At 55.2% G+C, this 22,806-nt stretch overlaps 1 protein-coding gene across 1 annotated transcript in view; it reads right to left on the reverse strand.

Annotated features, from left to right (window-relative positions):
* Positions 1-22,806, reverse strand: part of XXYLT1 (xyloside xylosyltransferase 1) — a 38,230-nt gene that overhangs the window by 14,645 nt on the left and 779 nt on the right. The window contains exons 2-3 of the mRNA XM_026039549.1: positions 22,056-22,203; positions 6,723-6,855 (exon numbers count right to left, since the gene is read on the reverse strand). Coding sequence (XP_025895334.1) covers positions 6,723-6,855; positions 22,056-22,203 — 281 coding nt within the window. The remainder of the gene's footprint in view (positions 1-6,722; positions 6,856-22,055; positions 22,204-22,806) is intronic.

Here is a 22,806-nt window from a genome sequence, read left to right on the forward strand (position 1 = left end):
ACTTTTGACTAGCTGAAATGCCACAGGAAAGTCACCGAAGGGGACAAAAACCTTTTTAATTAAGATTATGACTTTGCAGAAGCACTTCCTTGCATGGAAAGCTTTTTGGATCCGACAGACTTTATCTTTCCCCCAGAACTGCTCCCATTGCAGCACGAGTACCTGGCCTTGGCCCTGACCCCAGGCAGGTGGCCCCATGAGGGGACACAAGTGAGCGCTGTGAAGATGCCCTGTCTGCCAGGCAGGGCAGAGGCCTCTGCAAAGCAGCACAGGCTGCAACATGAGGTGGCAGTACTGCCACATAAAGCCCACAGGGAAGGAGTAGCCTAGGGCACAGCCCCGGGCGTCCTCCGCTGCCTTGGGGGGCGCAGGGCACCGGAGGGTGCTCAGCCCCTTGCAGGATGAGGCTCTCGTTTCATCAAGATGCTGACAGTCCTATATAACATTTGTCACTGTAACACGTATCACTGTAACATGCGTGACGCAAGGGCCAAAAAACAGTTTGTCTGCTGCAGCTGGAAGAGAAACAAACATGGCAGAAGCAGCTTTGGAGGCCAGAGTGATGCCCACGCAAGACATGGGCTCCTGCAACCTCCCCCTCAGCACCCGACCTGCACCTTGGCCTCTGCCCGCTGGGCCGCAGCTGAGCGCTGTCTGCAGGGACAAGGCTGAAGGGTGCTGGACGTGTCACCAGCAACAGGCTTTTAGCCCAGCTGTGGGTGCCACCGTCACGCACAGGCCACTCACATGGCTCTGGGAGACCCCAGGACACGGGCCAGCCCCAGAGCAGGCAGCAATGAAACCCTGGCAGTTGTGCTGCGAGAGGGTCAGGAGACCTTTTTACTCACAGAAACACGTTCGGCCAAGACAAACAGCACCCGGGCATTGTTTCAGCATGAGTCAGTGAATGGAAACACTCCAGTGCCATCCTGTTTTGCTGTCTGGAGGTTTCCCCCTACCTTCAGGATGTGCAAGCAGGCTCTGGGACATTTCCTATTTGCTGTTCTTTGACTATTCCATTTCCCGAAAGCGTTTGTACCCAGTGCTGTTCAGCACAGCGGCCCAGAAACCCAGCATTACCCAGGCCCAGCCTAAGCCAGAAAAGTGCAGCTTGCAAAAAGGCAGTRAACAGGCAGCTGCTGGGGGCACAGCTGCCTCCCAGAAAACAATTTTTACAAAATATGCCTGTGTGCACAGAGCGCTCTGTGTTAAACGTGCTCCAGCCCAGGTGCACGGCCACAGCACTGCAAGCAAGAGCACAGCTCGCCCTCTGCACAGGGAGAACACGGGGCCACAGCCCTGGGCACAACTTACTGCTGGGGAAACACACTCGGATTTGTTTTGGGGAGYGGATTCCAGGACACTGGCATCTCTTAAAACTGCAAATCTGACACATCCCACTGAGATGAAAAAGTTTCCTGCAGGATCACGGTGAAGATACAAACACTGGGGTAAAATTCCTCTGGGCAGACAAATTCCCCTGGGTTTTGGAAGTAATTACTCAAAGTAGGAAGGAAGCAGAGGTGGGAATCAAGAGACCCGCCATCCCACACTCCTCCAGTCACTTCATCCCRTGGAGGCTTCAAACTCGTGTTTGTGCTGAAACACATGGCTGGACCTGGCGCCTCTACTTCACACATAAAACACATTTTTATGTTGCTCAGGGTATAAAAATAGCAAAGGTTTTTACAAAGACACTCACGCTTTGTCAGCTTGTGTTTTTGTCTTGAAGTCCTTTTAAAAGAGAGGTGCAAGTCTAACAACRTGGACGCTGAGCAGGAGGGAGAAGCTGTGCTCGCACAGGGCTCCTTCCATGCTGGGTGGTTTGATGACAAGAAACACGAGGCATTTGCTTTTAAATAAAGACAAAAGCAGCACACCAAGAAAACATAACATAGCCCAAACTGACCCAGAAAGCCAAAACTGCAACAACACTAAGTTCAACCAAGGAATGCAGCATGCAGGGACTGTTATTACTAGGCTTGTTTGTACCCACCACCTGCAGCAGGAGGTTGGGGAGGACGGGTTCAGCTCAGGCCACAGACATTCACTGGACAGCAGAGCTCAGCCTCGTCCCCGAGACACGGAGGTTGGAGACCCTTCCTGTGGCTGAACACCCCTGGGTGTTGCAGCACCTCCAAGCATGTCCTGTCCCACAAACCACAGCCAGAGAGCGGTCACCGTCTCCACTCTCCAGCTCTGCACCAAACGAATGCAAAGCTGATGCCTTCGGGGACAGCGATACGGACTCAGCCTTGGACTAACTCAGGCAACCAAACGTGTAATCTATCCCACTCACTTAACTCTGTAGACTACACTGCTACAAAAGGGATCTGCCTTGCTGGGCAACACCAGTTTAGCTCAGCAGTCAGCTCCAGCCACGGCACTGTGCTTAGCAGTAGCCATTCCCTGYCGGTTACTTTAAGCTCCAACAATCGGACGCGATTAAGTGGGGCTGGATTTACCATTCCGGGCGCTGAAACCCTGCCAGGGCACCCAAAGCRGATAGAGCAGCACTTCATGCTCCGAACGCAGCGTCACCCTACGGAGAAGAGAGTCAGCATGTGGGTTCCCTCGAGCCCGGCTCGCCCTGCCAGCCCACAAACCGGGAGCAGAGAGCGACACAGTCACCACAGCCGCGGAGACGCCTCTCTCCAGCCCGGGCACAGCGCTGGCTTCTGCTGTAAGCACAACCAGAAATGCTCTCGTGAGTGTGTTCATGTTTGGCTCAGGCTTCTAGAAAATGATCGGTGGTGATTAATGACAGCAYGGGAGGGACACGGCAGCTGAGCTAAGCTCTGCGGCCAGAGACGTTAGGACGAGACTCCTGATCTAAAACTGGTGCTATATGACTTGCTCTAAAGCCTCAGCTCTGAAAGGAGAGACGCTTTGCAGACTTGAACTCCATTTATGAACTGCATATAAAACAAAGTTGTATTTGTGAGCAAACCTGTTATCACTGGCATGTCATTGAAAGAGATGGAGAGTGAAGAAAAACACAGGCTCYGGAGCGAGCTTTGTCCTTCTCCGCTGACGATTTGTGCTTTTGTACACGTAATTACAAAGGAAAGCAGAAATTCCCCAATCCTTTTCTCTGGGAAGGGTGATTCAGTATCCCTGGCGCTGCCTGGGCTGTGACCCGTGAGGCCACCCGCACGTCACTGCTGTGCCTGCCAGCGCTGACTTCCTTCCCGGGACRGCACACGCAGGTCGGCCCGGCCTCYGCTCCAGGTCTGCTCTGCCGGCGCTTCCAGGGCCTACGGAACRGGTCTATATAATCAATACCATGCTGGCCCAGAGAGGACAGATAGGCAGATGCATCCTTGCTCAAATTGCAAGACAAATATGTTGTCTAGAATCTCGCAACTCATTTCAGCAGTCTGGATGGGTTATTCCTGGCCTGTGCCTAGGCAGCAGGAACAAATATCCGCAGGAGACGGCAGGAGAAGAGCTCACAGAGGACAGGACAAGCCTGCAAAGCAGCACCATTCACCCAGAGCAGAGAGCCCCTTGCTCACCCCCATGCCCGTGTGAGGGCCCTGCCGCCCCTTCCCCACACTTGCTCTCTTGGCTGTTCCCTGTACACACTAATGCCCAGAGTTGCTGCCGTCTACAGGTAGCACAGAACCACGTCCCTTGTGYGCCCAGCCCTGCTCCCGGGGGCGCCACTCCACGGGTCTGGAATTCCTGTGGGAGTAACTGCACGGGGCCGCACTCTCCACAGGTCAGCTGGGAGCCGGACACCCTCCCTGCTCCCCAGCTCCTCATACCAGTCAGCTCTGCTGGTTGCAGACAACCCTCTGGAGAGCTGCTTTCCTGTCGATGCTCTGCTGGAGAAGGCCCCTCACGGTGCCGCCCTGGGGCACCTGCAGCAGGAGCAGAGCAGCCCTCTCTTTGGCCACGCTGCCCTGCGCAGCCTTCGCCCCGGGGTGCAGCCGGCCCTGGTGCCCAGGCAGACACCACCAGCACCTGCACTGGCCACGCAGCCATCGGGAGGGTCGGCTATCGAGCCCCCAAAGCTGCCAGTAGGAAAAGAAGAGACGTACTGAGTTATTAAGCTTTTTAAATCTTTCCCTGAGAACATTTCCACTAGGATTAGCGAACGTACCCAAGCTATTTCAGACACTCAGCTCAGCCGAGAACTCCTTAAGGCATCCTGAGCTGGTGATCTGACTCACCAATAATTAAAATGAAAATTAAGGTTCATCCTTTAAACAAGACAGGATAAATTAAATCAATTTCGGTAAGTACTGATCTGGAAATATCTGATCCCACTTAACACAGCACCTGCTCAAATATGAACCTATTTCCAGCCCCACTGGCCAAGGGATCACAACCTCCTGCGATGCCTGCACTCTGCGCTCACCCTCTCCCCATATTCAGTCCAACYGTGATGCCCACAGGCATGTGGCACATTGGGGACAGGAGACAGGGTTAATGAGAAGCCCCTCTGCAGAGCAGCCTGGTGTGGCTGCAGGCTGCAGTCAGGGGCTGACACAGCTCGCACCTGGGCCAAAGGAGATGGGGGATTTTCCTGAAGGGCACCACCAGCTTGGCATGAAACAAAGAGTGCATTAAGACAAGGCTTGGGAGCAAAGCTGTTTGGCCGCTGCAGCTACAGATCGAGCGGTGCCCCACTTTGCAGAACTGGGAAACAACTCTTTTGCACTGACTACCTACAWCTCTTCCTTTGGGCAGGAGAGCTCTGGATGCAGCTCAGCCTAGTGACTTTACTTGGGCTGAAGTCATTGCTGGTCCCAGTAGATCCTGCCAAGCACTCACCCAGTGCCGGCTGCCCTCGCTGCCGAGCAGGGACCCAGCTCCTTTCCCTGCTCGCTGACCCACTGTCCACAAGACCTTTCTCACCAACTATTCCTCCCAAGCACGAGGCTGTCACCCTGTATCCCTCCGTGTTGCAGAGCTCCACACGAGCAAGCACACGCCTTGTAGGGTCTTGGAGGGCAGCAAGCGATGGGGACGTCCTGGGGCTGCCTCCTTTGGATGCYGCTCAGCCCCAAGGAACCAGGAGCTGCTCCACTCTGAGCCCTGCGAGTGGGAAGAGCTGGGCAAGCTCTCAGCGTGCAGCTCGCTGCCACCACGGCCACTGCTGGCTCATGGGCCAAGGCTGCAAAGAACAAGCCACAGTGGGATATCTCGTGTTCTCCACTGCCTGAGAAACCAGAGCTGGAGCCCACTTCCACTGAGACCGGCCGTGTGGCAGAAAGCTGTATGAGAAACAAGGAGATACATGGGTCCATGCAGGATATCAGCAGTACCAGACACCTTAAGAGAGACCCTGTCATTGACTCCACCAAATATCTCTGTCCATGACTTTGCCCAGTTCCCCTCCAGACTGCCCAGTTGGCATTTTCTCCAGTGCACGTTTCACACCAGCATAAAAAGCACTAACTGAATCCTTAAGCCCAGCTGGAATGAATCCACGGCGAGCACGTTCAGAAATGTCAGTCAGCTCTGTTCCTGCCAGATAGTTACAGCACCACTCACGAATGACAGAGCAGCACTTTGCAGCTTCAGAGCACTAGCAACTCTGGAAATAACTTTGCCACATTTGGCTGCTGCTCCTGAGAGGCTGAGGCTCTTCTCTGTGAGTGATGAAGTCTCAAAGTCTCCATCAGCTTTGGGAGAGACCTGAACATCTGCACAGCAGACCATGAGACTATCTGCATGCCTGCAAGTCCAGGTCATCGAGTTTTACCCATGTGGATTTCTCTGTSTGAACACTCCTCAACAATGGGCCCACTGCAGCTGGGAACAGCATCCGAACAGCACTGCTGACACAAGCAGGGAGTCCAAGGCTGAAGGACTGGAGCAGCACCACCCCACATGTGTGGTGCACATAAGGGGACAACCTAAGTGCATACTCATTGCTTCTGTGTTGTGCCTCATTATCAAACTCAAATGTATTCTCTGCCTCAYGGAAATGGAGAAACCACCAAATGCCATCAACACAAGAGCGTCTCTCTTGCAGTCGTGACATGCCCCAGAAGATCCTGCACTTGCACAGGAGGGGATTCAAATTCCCAGCTAAGCTAAGCTCATGTACAGAGAAGGCAGACTGTGATTTGCTTAAACGTCCAGGCAGTGTGATTCCCCAGTGCTGGGTTAGCTCTGTGGGGAACATGGAGGAAAGCAAAACAAAGAGAAAAGCTAAAGAGCAGGATGTAAAGCCACTAACTACGCTGCTCAGAGCTAGTCCTCAGGCTGCAACTGCTGCCTGTCTGCACTCTGCTCTTGGTCAGGGTCACAGACTGCACAAGCACTTCTGCAATGCACTGGTGCCAGGTCCACCTGCAAGAAGGAAATGCTGCTTCTCACTGGCAGAGCAGCAGCATTCATGGCCCAAAACTCTGGACCTTGTTATACAAAGTAACACTCCAAAATTCACTTAGAACATCTAAACAGAAATGGAGACACTCCTCTAACASGTATTGTGTGAGTCTAGGCAGGCATTCAGGCACTGCTTATCAGCAACTCAGTTTTGAAAGCCTTGGCATGATGTGTGAAATCAGGGAAATGATGGTGGTGGCTGCTCATATTTGCCTAGGAGTTTCCGACTAAATTCCTCTKCTGGGATTGAAATGGGAAAACTCTTTCTCTGTAGATTTTGCTCTGAAGACTGAATGAGTTGAACAGAAAACATAAAAGCCACTTGCTGTCTGTTCTCCCTTCCCCGTGCTCCTGCCCTGGGCCGGCTGCCGTACCTGTACACCGGCTGCATTTCCCTGGCAATCCCAATCACAGCTCCTTCCTTGAACTTGTCAAACTCCTCAAACAGGTCTCGGATGTTGGCTTTGTATTTCACGTCCAAGTCCACCTGGATGATTCGTGTTATTTCTGAAATGACAAAAGAGAAAAAAGGAAAGAAACATCAGCCACAAAAGAAGGAAAGCTTTGCTGAGTAAGTACCAACAGAGGCAATGACTTACACCCAACGAGGCTCTGCCCAGCCAGCCCAGTGGGCAAGATTCTGAGCCAATCTAGGGCAAACTCACTCCTGCTGCAACCTCTGTACACAGCCACCAACCTTCAACCATCATGACAACACTTCCATACTACATTTTAGGCATGATTTACATCACAAACTATTCCTGGCAACCTTTTGTTCCCATCAATCCCCTCCACCAGTCAGAAGACTGGCTTTCTATACCTGTGAGAAGAGCAGCAAATAGCACCAGCTCAGCTCCACAGCAGGACTTTTTCCCTGTTGTGCAGAAAGAGCCACACAAATCCCCCATTCAGCTGCTGCTCTGCACTTCTTGGAAAAGCTACTTACTCAACATGGGTTTCCCAGCTCCAGCCCGTGCTACCATCCCTAGCTCTAAGCATCAAATAGAATAATTCCCGTTGCGGACAACGGCAGCAATTCAGTAACCACATTACACCCTCAATAACACCTTCACAAGCTCATTAGTTTCCAGTAGCTTGACACAGGCTTCCCCAAGGGCAGAATTACAACACTGTGCATGCACAAAACTGCTGACAGCCTGAAAACTTTATTATTCCTGACAATATTCTGCTGGAGATGAGCAGGGTCTGCAGATGTAGAAGCATCTTCTGCTTGCAGTGAGAAAAGCAGAAGGCAAGGGGGCTGTGGGTGTCATTTTTAAGGCCAGCCCTGCACTCATGAGGGTCTCAGGACCATTGCACAGGGCGTCCCTCTGCTCAGCTACGAAATGAGCCAAGATATGAGAAGTCAGGAGGGAATTCAGGGCCTTTCTGGCCCTTGCTCCCTGTGCCAACATTGCCCCATGGAGCTGGTACCAGCGTGGCCAGGTCCTTGTCCCTCCTCACTGCTGTCACAGCCCCTCTCTCAGACACATGGTKACAGTGACGGGCTCTCTATCCCCATTTGCAACTGCAAGACAGCCGGCTCCTTCCCCCAGCAAGCAGAAAAGGAGCCTGGCCACTCACTAGAGCAGGAGAAGGCAGAGCACGGACCGGCCACGGCTTTCGGCAGCGTGCCCTGCAGCAGGACACGGCTCGGGAGGCTGGGGAACGGGGCTCTCCTTGGGGTCGGCTCCGCTGCCTGCGCCCCGCGTGGCCAAGGACGCCCGCGGAGCGGCAGCCGGGCCCAGCGGCCACTGCCTTATGCAATGCCAGGGCTATTTATGGGCCTTACAAAAGCCAGGAGCAAATTGCCTGGGATGCTTAGCACTCGTTGGCGCTAATTGGATTAGGGCGACTGTCAACCTGGTTCAGTCCCCACTTACTGCGCACGGGGGCCGCTGCAGCTCCCTGCGGGCTACACGTGCAGCYGAGTTGCCCTCCAGCACTGTTTCCACAGAGACCAGCAAACACGGCCCTCATCCTTCCCGCTGCCAGGCAATTCCGGACAGGAGGGTGAATCCATCCTCCCTGGGCATTGCTCCCGGCCRCGGCGTGGGGCAGATGGAAAGGGCCTGGTCCCCGTGGGCATCACGGTGCCTGCCCGCTCTCGAGCACCCAGTGCGGAGCCCAGTGCTGCTGGGGACGGGCGCTCCGGCGCAGCCACCGGCTCTCCCGTTTCCCCGGGCTTCGCCCGTGCTGCAGCCTCCACATCCCCGGGCTCTGGCGCTCGGCGCTCGCTGTCACCATTATGCAGAAAACAGGAAGAAGCCTTTCCTTTTTCTTTTTGTTTTTTTTYYCCAAACTCAAAAGCAGCTGTCAGGACTGGACACCCGGAGATGATGAGAGCAAGCAGGCGCACAGAGCTATCTTTCAGAGCAGCAGTGGAACTTTTCCATTTCAAATGCATTTATCACTTGGGAGTTTGTGCTTCAGCCAAACACCCGGGCTGCACAGCAGCTCCAAATTTCTTGCAAATCCTGCACTAATCCRGGGCTCTCAGCAATTGGTCACAACTAACGTACTGCCCTCATCTAAAAGGGAAAAAAGCTCTATGAGGTTCAGCTAGAAATACACGGCTTAGTCTGAGAAGTTTTTTCAGAAGAAATATAAATCCAGAAGAAATATTATCTGAGCTGTAACCAAAGCTATATCTCAATTTATATTCTTTGGCCTCTATCATTCCGCATCTCCTGAAGGGAAAGCTGCATTCACTGCATCCTGCTGCAGGGCAATCCCCAGGCCTACCCCAGTATTTACCACCACCATAATCCTCTGTTTGCAAAGATTTAAAACTCAGGCGTAGTAATTCACTGCAGGCTAAAGCAGGTCTTGACCTGAAAGCAATTTCCCTCAGCCTTCCTGAGGGCCTCAGAAACTGCTAGCCCTGTTCCAGCAGATGAATAGGCAGAGCAAAGCATGTCTGCAAGAGGGAACGAGACCGGCATCCCCAATGCCCCGTGTCCAAATCCCCCTAACRCTGCCCCCCAGGCTCTTCATGTGCCCCATACCCAGACATGGAAACTCCTCATCCTTTACCCTGCTGCCTGGGGACGCCTGGGACCCGGGCACAAAACTGGCTTGGGCAGCACCCCAGGGGTGTCCAGAGAGGTCTCCCCGGCCCCACGCACCCTCCGTGTCCGTGGGGACCCACCAGGCCAGCACCTCCTGCAGCCAGGCAGCGGGATGCGCTGTGTCCAGGCTGGGAAGCGGCGCCGTGCGCTCCGGAGGCCATCGCGGCCACGGGGACAGCTCCAGCAGAGCCTTCCCCGGCGCGAGGCGGCCTCGAGAGGGCTCATCGGGTTTCAATTAAATCCCCCACGAGGCACGTCATCTGATTGTTCTCTAAAATTACAGATGAGCACTCATTGCAATTAATCACAAGGCAGAAGGAAGGCTAAGCATGCGGGGGGAGCTCATTCCCTGTCTCCTCCGTTTTCCCCCTCCCTGCTCTGGCACCATCACCCTGTGCTGGTCTCTGTGCTGGCAGAAAAGCCCCAGGAAAGCGTAGCCAACAAACTAGACAAGAAARAAGCTATTTTTTCATTTTAATGCTTGCTTAAAAGGCAAGAAGAACTGTGACACGGGGACAAAAACAAGCGTGGGTAAGACTGAATGCTGTTTTGCCAGATGTTCCTTGCTCGGATAGATTAACGGCCAAGATGGTTTCTCTGCGATCGCTGCCTGTGCCTGGCGAGGAGTCAGGCACCAATATTTATGATTTATCATGGTATTTTGTCCTGTTACCACGCACTTTGCCCTGACTGCTACGTGGGGGTGGAGGAGTCACACGAAYTCCTCTTAGGCACAAGCTGCTTGGAGGGGTCCAGCTGGAAATGTGGGAAAGCACAGAGCGCTCTGCTCGGAAAGCGAGTTTGCCGACTCCGCCGTAATATATTTTATGCTCTTCTGCATTCAGCTCCGGCTCCTCCAGCCATTGTGCATAGAGGGGAGCTAAGCCACTCAAACCRGAGATCTCCATCAGCAGTGACAGCTTTATGACACAGGCTGGCCCCACTTAAGGCTCATCATTTTTAACCGCAGCCTCCTACCAGCAGCCTTGGAGGGGGGACGTGCCCGGGCTCAGGGAGCGACGCGGAGCCGGCACCGGAGCCCGGCCTCCCCACGCGGCTCCCCGCGTTGATCCCGCGGGGGAGGCCGGCCGGCCTCCCCCGCGGGATCAACGCGGGGAGCCGCGTGGGGAGGCCGGGCTGCCCGAGCAGGACGTGCTGCGCTGGGATGCGCCGGGAGCGGAGCTCTGGCACCGCTCACCCCGGCTACCACGGAGCATTTGCGGACGTGCAASGCGACCCTCCCGAGCAAATCCCTCTCCAAGCCATCCACGCTGAATAACCGAGTGAASGTGAGCGGCAGAAAAGGTGCTTGGGGAGGCACGCTGCTTTCACCAGGCCTACCAGAGTGCCAAGGATGCCCGGTGGCTTTTACTAAGTCCCTCTTGATGGCAGCCCTGGGCTCCATGGCTCTGCGTTTGCCCCTAGGCTAGAGGATGGCCTAGCAAGAGACAGCCAGCAGTGGATTTAATAGGAAAAAAAGGGGTATGGAAGATACAATGCAACGGTATGCAACTGCAATGTGCAATTTGAGAGCTTCCTATGCAAACTAGAAGCCTCCTGGATACCTGGCACCTCCGGATGCAGGTGTGGGGAGCCCAAGGAGCTGCATGAACTGCAGCTTGCAATTGCAATTCAAGACTTAAATACAATCAATTGCAATTGCATCAATTGCATCATTTGACTTTAGTATTGAGACAAGACACAGAAGCAAGAGCATGCTGGTGCTGAGGAGCACGATATCCATCACACAGCCCAGCCTTGCAAGGTACCAGAGACCTATTTCTATTATGCAGGCAAATTCTTTTAAAGTCAGTCCTGACAACCTTCTGTGTGGGAGCTGTACCTGGCAAAACAAAGGCAAAGTCAACCTCTACTCCAAACCCCCTTCTTCCATACAAAACAAGCTGAATCTGGGTCAAACCCATATCACCACCTGCAGTCATGCTAACCACGTCAATCCGCAAGGACGGGAAATGAGCAGAAATAATCACAACTTGTGTCAAACAACAAGTAATGAAATGCAGAGTTACATCAACAACGCAAAGCCCACAAGCTGTCCATGCATGGCATTAACTACTGTTAATTTAKTAGTGGTTTAAACAGCTGAAGACTGGAGGAAACCAGAAGCCCTGTGACATCCTGGAGCTGGGGCAGCTGCCCCGCTGACGGCCGGGCTCCTGTTTGCCCAAGCTCTGCTCGCGGCCAGAGGAAACCCTGCCGGCAGCAGGGCTGCTCTGAGCGGGCCCGGGCACCGGCACCACGGGCAGCGCAAGCCCCGCACACGCGGGCCGCTCTTCCACCAGCGCCCGAGCCCTYGTGCCCTGCCCCACAGCCTCTCCTTTGGCCACCGGGGTGGCTGTGGGGAGCGTGGCACRGCCCCTCGCCCCGCAGTGCCGGCGCTCGCGGCTCCGTGCCCGCTGCTGCAGCTGCCTGCCACGTTCCTGCTCCCTCACCCCGCACTGCACGGGCTCCTCCGCTCTCAGGGGCTGCTGCTTAGGGCACYGGACATAGTCGGGTCCACCACAGCAACAGGAGACATTCCTGGATCTCAGCRGGGATCCCACTGTGCTGGGGGGCAAATGCTCTCTGCAGCCAAGTGCCTGAGCAGGACCCAATCCACAAGGAGCCTGCTTTCCCTGCGGCGTGCTGGCTTGACCTGGGTGCTGTTACTCCCAGTCCCATCTGCTCCAGACGGGCAGGCTCATTTCCCAGGGGTTCAGGCTCATTTCCCAGGGGTTCAGGCTCATTTCTGTGCAGCCCTGGTGAGCTGCCTCGTGGCGGTGCTGCCGGCGCAGGGCTCTCCGTGCGAGGAGAGGGCGCTCCCCACAGCACCACAGTCACCACAGCCTTCCCCTGGAGCCTGCAGCGCCGGCTGGTTCTTCATAAACCTCATCAGAGAGCTGATAAACCACATCAGAAGCTGGTGCCYGTGGCTCACTGCCAGGCCTGATTTTTGAGGCAGAGGTGAGATCAAGGGGGCCACCACCAGGATTCCTGTTGGCACCTCGCTGATAAGCAGGGCTGCTGCTCTGCCTTTCCATGCCGAGCCAGCAGGAGTCATTCCTGCAGCACAGGATTCAGGAGCTCCCTCTCTCCTATGAGGCCCTGCACCTTTACAGAGCCCACGCAGTGGGGAAATGGATATKGGCACGGTGATGGTAACGGACATAGAGCTGCTGGATCCAAAGCAGCTCAGATCCTCCCGTGGGGAGCGCAGGCGGCTGCAGSCAGCAGGAGTGACACGGCACAGAGGGGACAGGAGTGTCCCCTGCTGGCTGCACAGGCTCATGGTGAGCGCCCGCAGAGCTGCTGCCTTCAGGGGTCTCGGGAAACCGCGTGGAACAAACGCGGGTTTTGCCACGTAACTATCAGAAGGAAGAAGTCCAAGCCGAGCCAGGCTCACAGGCTGGGGGTCGGTGCGGCTGCAAGGTCCAGATTTGCCTTTCTGCAGATGCTGAGCACCTCTGGACAGCTCCCCCCTCACCACTGCTGGCAGTGGGGCTCTGCACTGCTGGCAGTTTGGCTCCGGCTCCTGTGGTGACTTCTGCCACCCAGAAGTCACTCTCTGAACATCTGAGGGCTCCCTGCCGCTGTGCTGCTGCCCGGGCCCCATCACCGTGCCCGTGCCACTGCCTCACTGAGCACGTCGCCCAAGCAAGGTCCAACCCAAGCACCACCGAGCACAAAGACCAGCCCTGTGCCAGGCTGCTGCCTGCAGCCGCCTCCACCACCGGCTGCACCTTGGGGCACGAGGGCTGTTTCTGTGACTTCAGGAGCCACCGCTCCCCGCACACTTACCAGACCCGACCAGCACACTCCAGCCTGCCCATCTGCAGCTTCCTCCTCGTAGCTGCCAACAGTGTGCACACAATTAGCAGGATTCTCATATTTCCTGGAAATCAGGAGTGGTGGAAGATCAGCAGCAGCTTTCGGATTGCTTCCCAAGGCCATGGGCAGCCCGGGCAGCACTGCAGAGCCTGCAAAGCTGCTCACGCCAACTCTGAAACTGCCCTTGGTGGCTTAGAGAGATGCGTGGCCCAGAAGGACATCACAGCCGTGAGCAGAGGCAAGGCTGGGCTCAGGCACCCTCGGGAGGGCAACATGCAACGTGGAAGGTGCTACCTACTGCCCTGCCGGTTCCTTAGAGCCTCCTGCTACGGAGCAGAGCCCGAGCTGCRGCCGTGCCAGGCAGAGATGCCAGAGGCACGATAAGCCAAGCCTGGATACGCACAGTTTATTTACACAAACATACTCTGCTCTTTTGTCTGTCCTTTGTTAGAGGCTTCCTTTGTTTTGCTAACTCCGATGTTCCTGGCTGCTCCCCGGCAGTTTTCCCTTGTGCTGTCATGAGAGCCGAGCAGCTTCCTGTTTTGCTGCGCGCTCCCCTCTTCAGGTCCATTTTCCCCACAGACAAGGTCTTCCTCTCTGCCTCCCGGAGGAAGCGCCCGCGCAACCGCCCGCCGCGGTGCTGGCCCTGGCCCGGCCCGGCCTCGCGCGAGGGAGGCGGCGGCCGCGGGGAGCGGGACCAACGCGAGGCGCTCCCGAGGCCAGCGTCAACACGAGGCGCTCCTGAGGCCAACGCGAGGCGCTCCTGAGGCCAACGCGAGGCGCTCCTGAGGCCAACGCGAGGCGCTCCTGAGGCCAACGCGAGGCGCTCCCGCCAACCTGAGGCGCTCCCGATGCCAACGACAGCACGGAGTCCCACAGGAAGCAGCGGCCCCCGGTGGTGCCTCTCTTCCACTGCCCGGCCTCCACACTGGAAAGCAGCTCCTCAGGAGATGTCTGGTAACCCCTCCTCAGACAGCAGCGGTGCCAGCACTGGATGGATTCTGGCAGGGCGGCTCTAAGGAGGGATGAGSTCTCCCAGGCCCTGATATGGCCCTGGAGCTCAGCTTCCCTGCAGGGAGAAAGATCCTCCAAAACGCCCCCTCAGAGGGGCTAATCGCCGTGCTCGTAGCTTAACCTCCAGGCCTGYGGCTAAACGCAGCTCCTCCATCCCTGCCTAGTCAAGAGGGTGTCCAAGATGAGAAGGACATATCCAAGAAACCAGAACTGCCCCTGCTCACTAGCAATGTCMTTAAACAGATTTCTACAACTCCATGGACCCAACAGAGAAGAACAGCTTCTTCACAGCAATTCCAGCCTATTAGCTAATTACAAAAATAAGCTGCCTGCCAGGTGCAGATCACAAATCACTGCTACAAYGCACGCATGGCAGCTCCTGCATCCTGCCATCACTCACCAGCTTCACAGAGCGGCTCTGGCACCTTCTGGTGCCCTTGGGCAGACCCAGAGCCAGACCAGGACAGAGCCACAGCGGGTGCAGCCACACTGCTTGGCAGGCCACTCRTTCTGCAGAGCCCCTGCACTCACTCAATTTTCTTCAAGCCCTGGAGAGTTAGACCTTGGATAACCTCTGAGCACAGTGCCAACTCTGAGCACGTTAACACAGGCAAAGGAGAGTTTTCAATACCAGCTTGGTAGATTGAGTAGCTTGGCTCCGAGAGGCTTTAAGCACATCTRTAAAAGCCTTGGGGCATCTATCTACACAGGCTATAGGATCTGGCGCAGCTCTGGGGACGCTGCAGCAGCCTGACTGTTCTTGCCTGGTACATAAATGTCCCCACTGCTGTTTCCATGCCCTGCTCCTAACTCAAGAGAGACCCTAAGCACAAGCGCAAGGGTCTGTTTCACCCCAACTCTTCTTTCCTCTGCACTGGTCCGGCCACAAGCCACGGGAGCATCTGTGTCTCATGGTGGGGTTGCAGGACGCTGTGGTCACTATGAGAAGGGAAGGGGGAAAACGTAGGAAAAGGATGCACTTTGTTTCAGAGTTTTTTTTTTTTTTTGGTACTGTCTCCTCATAATCCATTAAGGTGTAAGACACCAGTATTTAATGGTACTAAGGCCCCTGGACCTTGCCTGGACTCCCTACACAGTGCTGAGCACTGAATGGCTCTAGGATGAAGCTGCAAGTGCTGCTTGCTCCCCACTTCATATGCAGTGTCACAGGGGAGGAGGAGTGCGAAGACACGTTTGTAGCTACAGTTAGAGCAGCAGGAGACCTTATCGTCAGACAAAACATGGTTTAATTCCGGGCTGTCATAAATTACAAGACAGCAAGGAGAGAAAATTGTCAAGCAACCAACAGGTGAGATGGAAAGGGAAACTAAAAAGACATCCAGGAAAATAAACACATTACGTTAAATGATCTAATGCCTCAATTATCTACAGACTGTGCAGGGGAAGGGGCAGCAGAGCTGCAGGCAGATGTTGTCCCTGTTTCATCTTGTTAAACTCCGAAGCGCTAAGGCAGAGCTGCCAGCAGGACCTTGGGGACGGCAGTGCCTGCAAACCCAGCCGGGCCGGGCTCCGAGCAGACCAAGGATTTTAATGCAGGACGACTTCAAGAAGCTCGCATGCTGTTAACCTTTATAAAAGGGGAGAGAGGGGCTAGCTACAAAAGGAAAAGCGTATCTCCTCTCTTAAAAATAAGGCATGTTGCTAGGAGGGCCGGGCGGAAGCTTCCTGCTGCCCGGCACCACCAGGGTGTTTATCTGAACAGCTGCCCCAGCAGGGCAGATGCCAAGACCCTGTCAGTCTGCAGGAGGTGGAATAACAGCACACCCTGCCCCGCTCTGACAGATCTAGGACATCCAAAATACTCGACGGCGGCACCGCAGCGAGGGGCAGCCAACGGAAATAACGCGAAGTGACACCAGCCCACGGGGCTGCGGTCACGCCGGACCCGGACGGCAACGATCACGCCGTGGGAAACGGGCCTTCCTGGTGCTGGAGCACCCAGGGCCCCGGCCTGAACCCGCCTCTCTTGCTGAACAGCAACTATGTCAGTGGCATCTAAAGCGCCAGTGTGCACAGCGGGGCCGGCTGCTTAAGGTGGGCACGGCCTGGGAACACGGCATGGCCCAGGAACACGGAGCGGGAAAGCGGCACGGCCCGGGAACATGGCACATGTGGGACCAGCACGCTCGGGAAGGCGGCCAGGTACCGTCTGGACTCACCCCAGCCAGCTGGGGCAGCTCGAGCAGGGAGAAATGCCCAAACTCCCTGGGCCAGGAGACACTCAGCTCACAAGGGCGCAGACCGGGCTGGTCTCTTTCACCTAGGCAGGTGAAAGGCTCCTGCCGAGCCGCAGGTTCCTGCCGTTATCCAGGAGCGCGTTCCTGCTGCCTGCTCTGCAAAAGCAGCACAGAGAGCTCCGAGGCACAACCAGCTCTCACCCCATGGAGGAACAATGTCTGGCACTGCTGCTCGTGCTGGCAAAGCCGCTATGTCAGCCTGCCCTCTGTTCCCCACGCTAGCTTTAACACATAAGCTCAGCCCAGATGTAGGCTGGGGAAGGAATTCGGCTCTTTTTCACATGGACAAGACATGAAGCAGAGTGAGGACTTGAGAGCCCACCAGACCCTACTAAGGCTGCCTCCATCCCTGTAGAAACGGGGACACTCTCCCAGAAAAGAAACCCTTCTGCTTTTCAACACCTCGAGGCAACTGCATTTTGGGAGCGCACAGCTCCCGGGGAAGGCTCCCACGACCACCCTGCTGACCCAGTGTCTGCCCCTTTCACAAACATTCCTGCTCGAGGAAGCCAGGCCAGGCTGGGAACATCTGGGATGGACGCGCTCTCTTCCCAGCCCCCTGCAAACTGCTGCATCCCCGTTACCCCAACACACTCAGTGAAGGCGCCAGTGCTCAGCCAGCGAGAAAGGGTCAGCACGGCACAGTTTGAAAATGCTCACCTATTAAAATTCATATTTTAATGAATTTTAATGAATTCATATTTCAATAATGACACCCAAACACACAGCCCAACTCGGGGCTCCCACAGCACAAAGTCCTGGCCTGTGTTTCCCTATGGTGCAGCCACATAACACACAGTCGGTAGCAATGCAGGTACCTGGCTCTGGCAAGTCTTAGGCAGAGATTTCTGGAAGGACCTGGGCAATCTTGCACGAAGAATTCAAATGTTCCAGCTGCAAACTCCTACACACTGACATATGTAAAGTCATGCTTTTTAACAGCAATCTATAATGTTTTCAGGATTTTGCATGCCTGCCTTTGCAGAAGTGTGTCAGCAGAGCATTTACATCTGCCTTACAAGCAGATTTACAGTGTGCTTGTAAAGAAGTTCCAGCTGACAGACTTCTCTCCTGATATCTCTGCTTCGAACACTCCCTCTAGCTCCCGCATTTCCATCACCACGGGTAAATACCAGGCTTCCTTGAAGCACACACCGAGGCTTGGTGCAGACCGCAGCGCGTGCTCTCAGTGCCAGGCCGGGCTTGCACAGGTCCCAGCCCAAGGGACCCCCCGACGTGGACACCTCCGCTCCGGGCCACGCTCTGCTGCAGGACGATGCTGCGCGGGGCCGTGGGGCAGCTCGGGGCTCCCGCGGCGCGGCCTTCACCCCCGCCGTGGCCGAGCTCTGTGGGAAGAGCAGGAGGCAGCGCCCACAGAGGCCGTGCGCCGGGTCCAGCCGCAGGCGCCCAGAGCGCTCGCCTGGCACGTACCAATTTAATGAGGAATCATCTCCCGAATCAAGCTGCACCCAGCAGCCGCAGCCGATTTCTAGTAGCATCAACTCCCCCGCGGCCTGTGGCTTTGTGACCAACAGGCAGCCCAGACCAGCATCCTTCCACACTGGTCAATATGGAGCAACCAGTGCACTCAGAGATAGCAGGCCACAGAAACCCCGAGCCCCCAGTTTGAGGCCAGGGAKGCTCCTGGATTATCCCAGTTTGACGCCAGCGAGTCCCAGGACGCTCTCCTGGACATGTGCTGGTGGCCATCCCCCCACACGCTGCATGGGCTGTTCTGCTGCAATAGTCTTTGCTTCCCCACGGCCCCAGCAGCAGAGTCCTGCTGTGGCTCTCCAGAGTCAGTGGTAACACCCTCACCCAGCTCTTTTCCAGACTGGAGAGTCCCAGATAAACAGGTTCTTCTTGTATGGAAGCCACTGCTCTACTCTGATTTTTCCGGTTATCTTTCTAACACATCACRTCAGCAAACCATACACTCAAACAGTGCTTCACACATTGTATTCTCCTTCCCTAGTGTTTCTTAATGTTTATCCAGCTATATCCACATATGCTACTACTGTTTAGTCCCCTTGCAACACTTTGATTAACAACCTTGTCAAGTGCATATGGAAATGAAACTTCTCAGTTAACTGTCACTAAGTCTCTRTATGTCTTTTAGCAAGGGAGCACCACCTCTGAATCCAGATACTGAAAAGGAAAACAGAAAATTCTGAGTCTCTGACCTCCTGTTTCCTTATAGCCCGAGTCTCTGCAGATCCCCAGATCATTTCATGCTGGCACCATCCGCATCCTGGCAACTCCTTCCAAGTCTGAACTCTTCTTGTCTGCTCTCTGCATAACTTTCCCATCATTTCTCCCTTGCAAAATCATTGAAATGCATCAACTCCTCCTCTAGCTCGTCAGGCCTGGCCATACCGCATTAAAATAGGATTTATASGTCGCAAACACAGACAACGGCTACGTTGTCCCCAGTTCTTCACACTGCATACCAACTCCCCAGCTGGTTTAAATCAGATTAACTCCACTGATGTAAGACATTTAAGACAAGAGAGCTCCATGATTTACACCAGCTGAGGAGCTGTTATTTTATAGTTTGGCAGCTGCAGGTTTTGGCTTCAAAGTATTTTGGACAAGGATTTGAAGCAGCAGTGAAAATCAGAACAAATAAGTGGCAAAAAGTATATATATTCTCAGTGTAAAATGCACACAGCCATACACAGGTTCCACAAAAATCTTTTTTTTTTAAACGGTGCTGTACAGGATTGAGTTCCATCAGTCTGCAAAGTTAGTGCACCACCACAACCCCAAAACTAATCTTCAAAGTAATTATTAAGTCATAATACTGTATGTCATATGAATATTTCCATATGATAGATACAGAAAACTAAAGCAACCTTAATGCAAAGGTATAGCCCTCAAAAAAAAAGAGAGACTGATACACATACAAACACACAAGACAGAACCTAATATTCAAATCACGGACTTCATTTCTGCCRGAGCACTTTTAAAGCTGCAATTAAATCCAGCTGCCACAAAACAAACCAAACCAAACAAACAAAGCAAAGCAAACAAACAAACAAAAAGGCGCTAAAACTATGAAGCCAGACAGGACTACCAAGAGGCACAACCACAGAGTTCATGGCAGGGGAACTGGCACAGTTCTGCCAACTCGGAAGAATGCCGGAGCTCTGGGAAAACCAAGCTTTAATGCTTTCTCCTCCATCCTAGTGAAGGGGCTTTTTCAAGCCAACAGATATTGGGTTCTCAGAGAAACAGGGGCACAGCCAAGAGAGAGGAGGAGTATGGTGTGATGCCTCCAGCATCCACAGATTTGCAGGAGGACAGAGAAGAACCGTTTGCATCCAGCATCCCTTTCCCTAAGCAGGAAAGATCTTTCATTGGCACTTAAAAACCAGGCGAGCAAAAATACAGCTCACGGCGTGGCAAAGCCCCAAGCAGCAGCCTTCGCCCAGGTCATGGCCAAGGCAGCTGAGCTACAAGGGGAAACAAGAGCCAAGGAGCCGTGTGGGGGAGAGCCCAGGGTGGYGGGAGTAGCCATGGGCCCAGGCCCGGCCTTGGCCCCTCTGCAGGAGCCTCTCCCCRTTGATGCTCAAGCTGCTGCTGGAAGCTCTGCCAGGCCCATAAATCACCACGGACACTGCMGGCACCCAGGGCAGTAAATCTGGCCTCACTTCCAGGGGAAGCATAAAATTTGCTTTACTAGCAGCTTCTGAAACAAACACCACACTCGCAAAACTGTGAAATGACTCTTCAACATCCTGTGCAGCCAACAGGCCACTGCAAGCYTGTGTCAGAGTGATGACCAAGCTTCTCGAGAGGCAGGGCTACCCCAGCTTGACAAAGGAGGGAAGTCCCYGCAGACTGCACACCTTGCCCACAGACACACAACACGGTACCTTTAGCACACAGCAAAGACAGAGAACCTGGTCAAGTGAATTAAGCAGCACTTATSCTGTCATTTGTACTCACCATCTCCACAGGCACCACCGCARCTCTCAGCTGGCTCATAATCCRTCCCAACACAGCTCCATATGTTCCCACAAAAAAGGCAACTCGCCCTCCTCACCAGCCCAGCCCGTCCYTCCTAAAGGACCTGTATCAGTCAGGGAAACTTCCCCACCACATCTCCATGATCCCAATGAGATTACRGCTCTGCAAGAGTATTTTAATTCCTCCTGCTCGTTCCACACGCTGTGTGCATTAGTGTGCAAGCACCTCAGACAGGACCCCAGAGGAAGCCCCGTGAACCAGTATTTTGAACTGTTTGTTGATGCCAACCTGAGGACTACACCGTTTTTTTAACCCTGAACTGCTCAGCAGAGAGCACCAAGCTCGGCGATTGGGCCTTATCAGGAACCCAATGGAAAGGGATTTCCTGTTGAATGCGACCAACTCTCACAGGCCCCCCGGTGCTCTTTGCTTCCAGGCCCATTGCTTATTCCAGTCCTTTTCCCCTTCACCTTTGACAGCAGAAGATTGTATCCGGTCGCGACTCCACAGGCTGCTCGTGTCCCTCTGCCGCTCCTGTTCCTGCCCCTTTGCACACTCACCCTTGCACAGCCCCTTCAGCTCCTCGGGCACCTTTCAGACTGTGACCCTGTCAGCTCAGTTTCCTGCAGGGGACATGTTATGCTGTCCTCCTCTTCCTGCCTTGGTGCCTATCYGACAAAACTGGCCTATTAAGATAAACAGGGTGTTCTTAGGTTTTACAACACCGTCTCCTCAGGCTGTGCTGGCACAGCAGGGGCAGGCCAACAAAACCTGCTAGGGAAAACAGGCATCCTCTCCGCACCCTGCTTCTTGTAGACTACATGTAAGTGCATCCCTGCTTGAAGACCCCTGCCTTTCTCTAACACTGCTCTTTGCTCTCGTTCTTGCTGAGCAACCACCTCGCACTTCAGATCTGAAAGCCAAGAGCCCCTTTAAGCCAACGTCTTCGGATGCGGCTCCCAGGACCACGTCTCTCCACCAGCCTGGACGTCCCTTTCCCTTCCCCCCTCAGAGGGGCCTCTGGCAGCACCCACCGCGCGGCCAAGCGGGCTGGAGAGCAGGGCACCCCCGGCACGCGGCTGCCAGGCCCGGTGGGTCAGCACTGCCCGCTCCTCACGCAGGACACAGCCAATCTACACGCKCTTTGGTGCCGTCATCTCCTCCCAGGAAATGCGTGTGGCCGAGCAGCCTGATTCCAAGCCTGAAAATCAGGACACCGGAGCCCGCTGCTACCTGCCACCACCTGGCAAGGCAGCAACGAGAGGGCCCCGTGGCTGAGGAGACGAGAGGAGAGCTCTGTCCAAGCATGGCCCTGCGCTGCCTCTGCTCCCCAGCACGGGCAGCCGTGACCGCAACACAGATGGGAAAGGGGCTGCTCTGCAGCCTGCCTGAGAGAGGCAGGGCCAACGCTGCAGCCAGACACCCCAGCGAGATGCATCCACCACACCAGCGAGCGCCCTGCCTCAGCTGCAGCTCCTTTCTCGGTTACCTTGCTCTGCACTCCCCACAGCACTGGAGTGTTTCCGCAGCAGGGCAGAGCGCCCGGGCCGCCCGCAGCGCTCACCTTTGGGCATGATGCGGTGCATGGCCACCGACAGGAAGAAGATGGCATCGCTGTAGTAGGTGCCCTGGCCAGCGCTGAAGTGTCTCTGCATGGCTTCGACTACTGGCAACAGCTGCTCGGTCAGCACATCCACATCGTGGAAAATTACCTAGAAGACACACCGGAGGCAGGCGCTGAGCCACTACACACAACACACCCAGCTTCAGCAGCCTGTACCAACAGCCAGGGGTGACGCTGTTGACCTGCAGATGCTGCCTGCTGGCATTCCCACTGCCTGCTGACATTCCCATTGCACGGAGGGGTTCCACTGTCCCAGGCCTCATGCGCCTCCATGCTGGGAATGGCAGTGAGTGCAGCAGGGTAAGGAAGAAAGTTCACTGAGGWCTTAAGTAACTTCCACAGGTTTCCTGTGCAATCGCATTTTATAAACACACACAGCACACTGAGAAATGACCCTTTCAGTGGATTCACTAAAGAGACCCAATGCAACCCAACGTGCACCCTGTTTCTCCTCCCTCCCTCCGTCTCTCCAGGCGCTCCGGGGCTCCCTGYGTGCGCAGGGTCGGGGTGCCCGTGGCTGCGCGGCCTGGCAGGCCCTGGCTCCCGCTCCGGGGCTGGTGTCCCGGGGGCAGCTCAGCTGCGGGGCAGGCACCGACTTCCAGCGCGGCTTTCCTGGGAGCGGCCTGCCCGGCCCCGGGCGCGGGGCACAACCCGCCGGCCGCCCCCTCCCCTCCCCGCCCGCAGGCTCCGC

This window comes from Nothoprocta perdicaria, unplaced genomic scaffold (genome assembly GCF_003342845.1).
Source record: "Nothoprocta perdicaria isolate Ctin4 unplaced genomic scaffold, notPer1 scaffold_232, whole genome shotgun sequence".
Taxonomy (NCBI): Eukaryota; Metazoa; Chordata; class Aves; order Tinamiformes; family Tinamidae; genus Nothoprocta; species Nothoprocta perdicaria.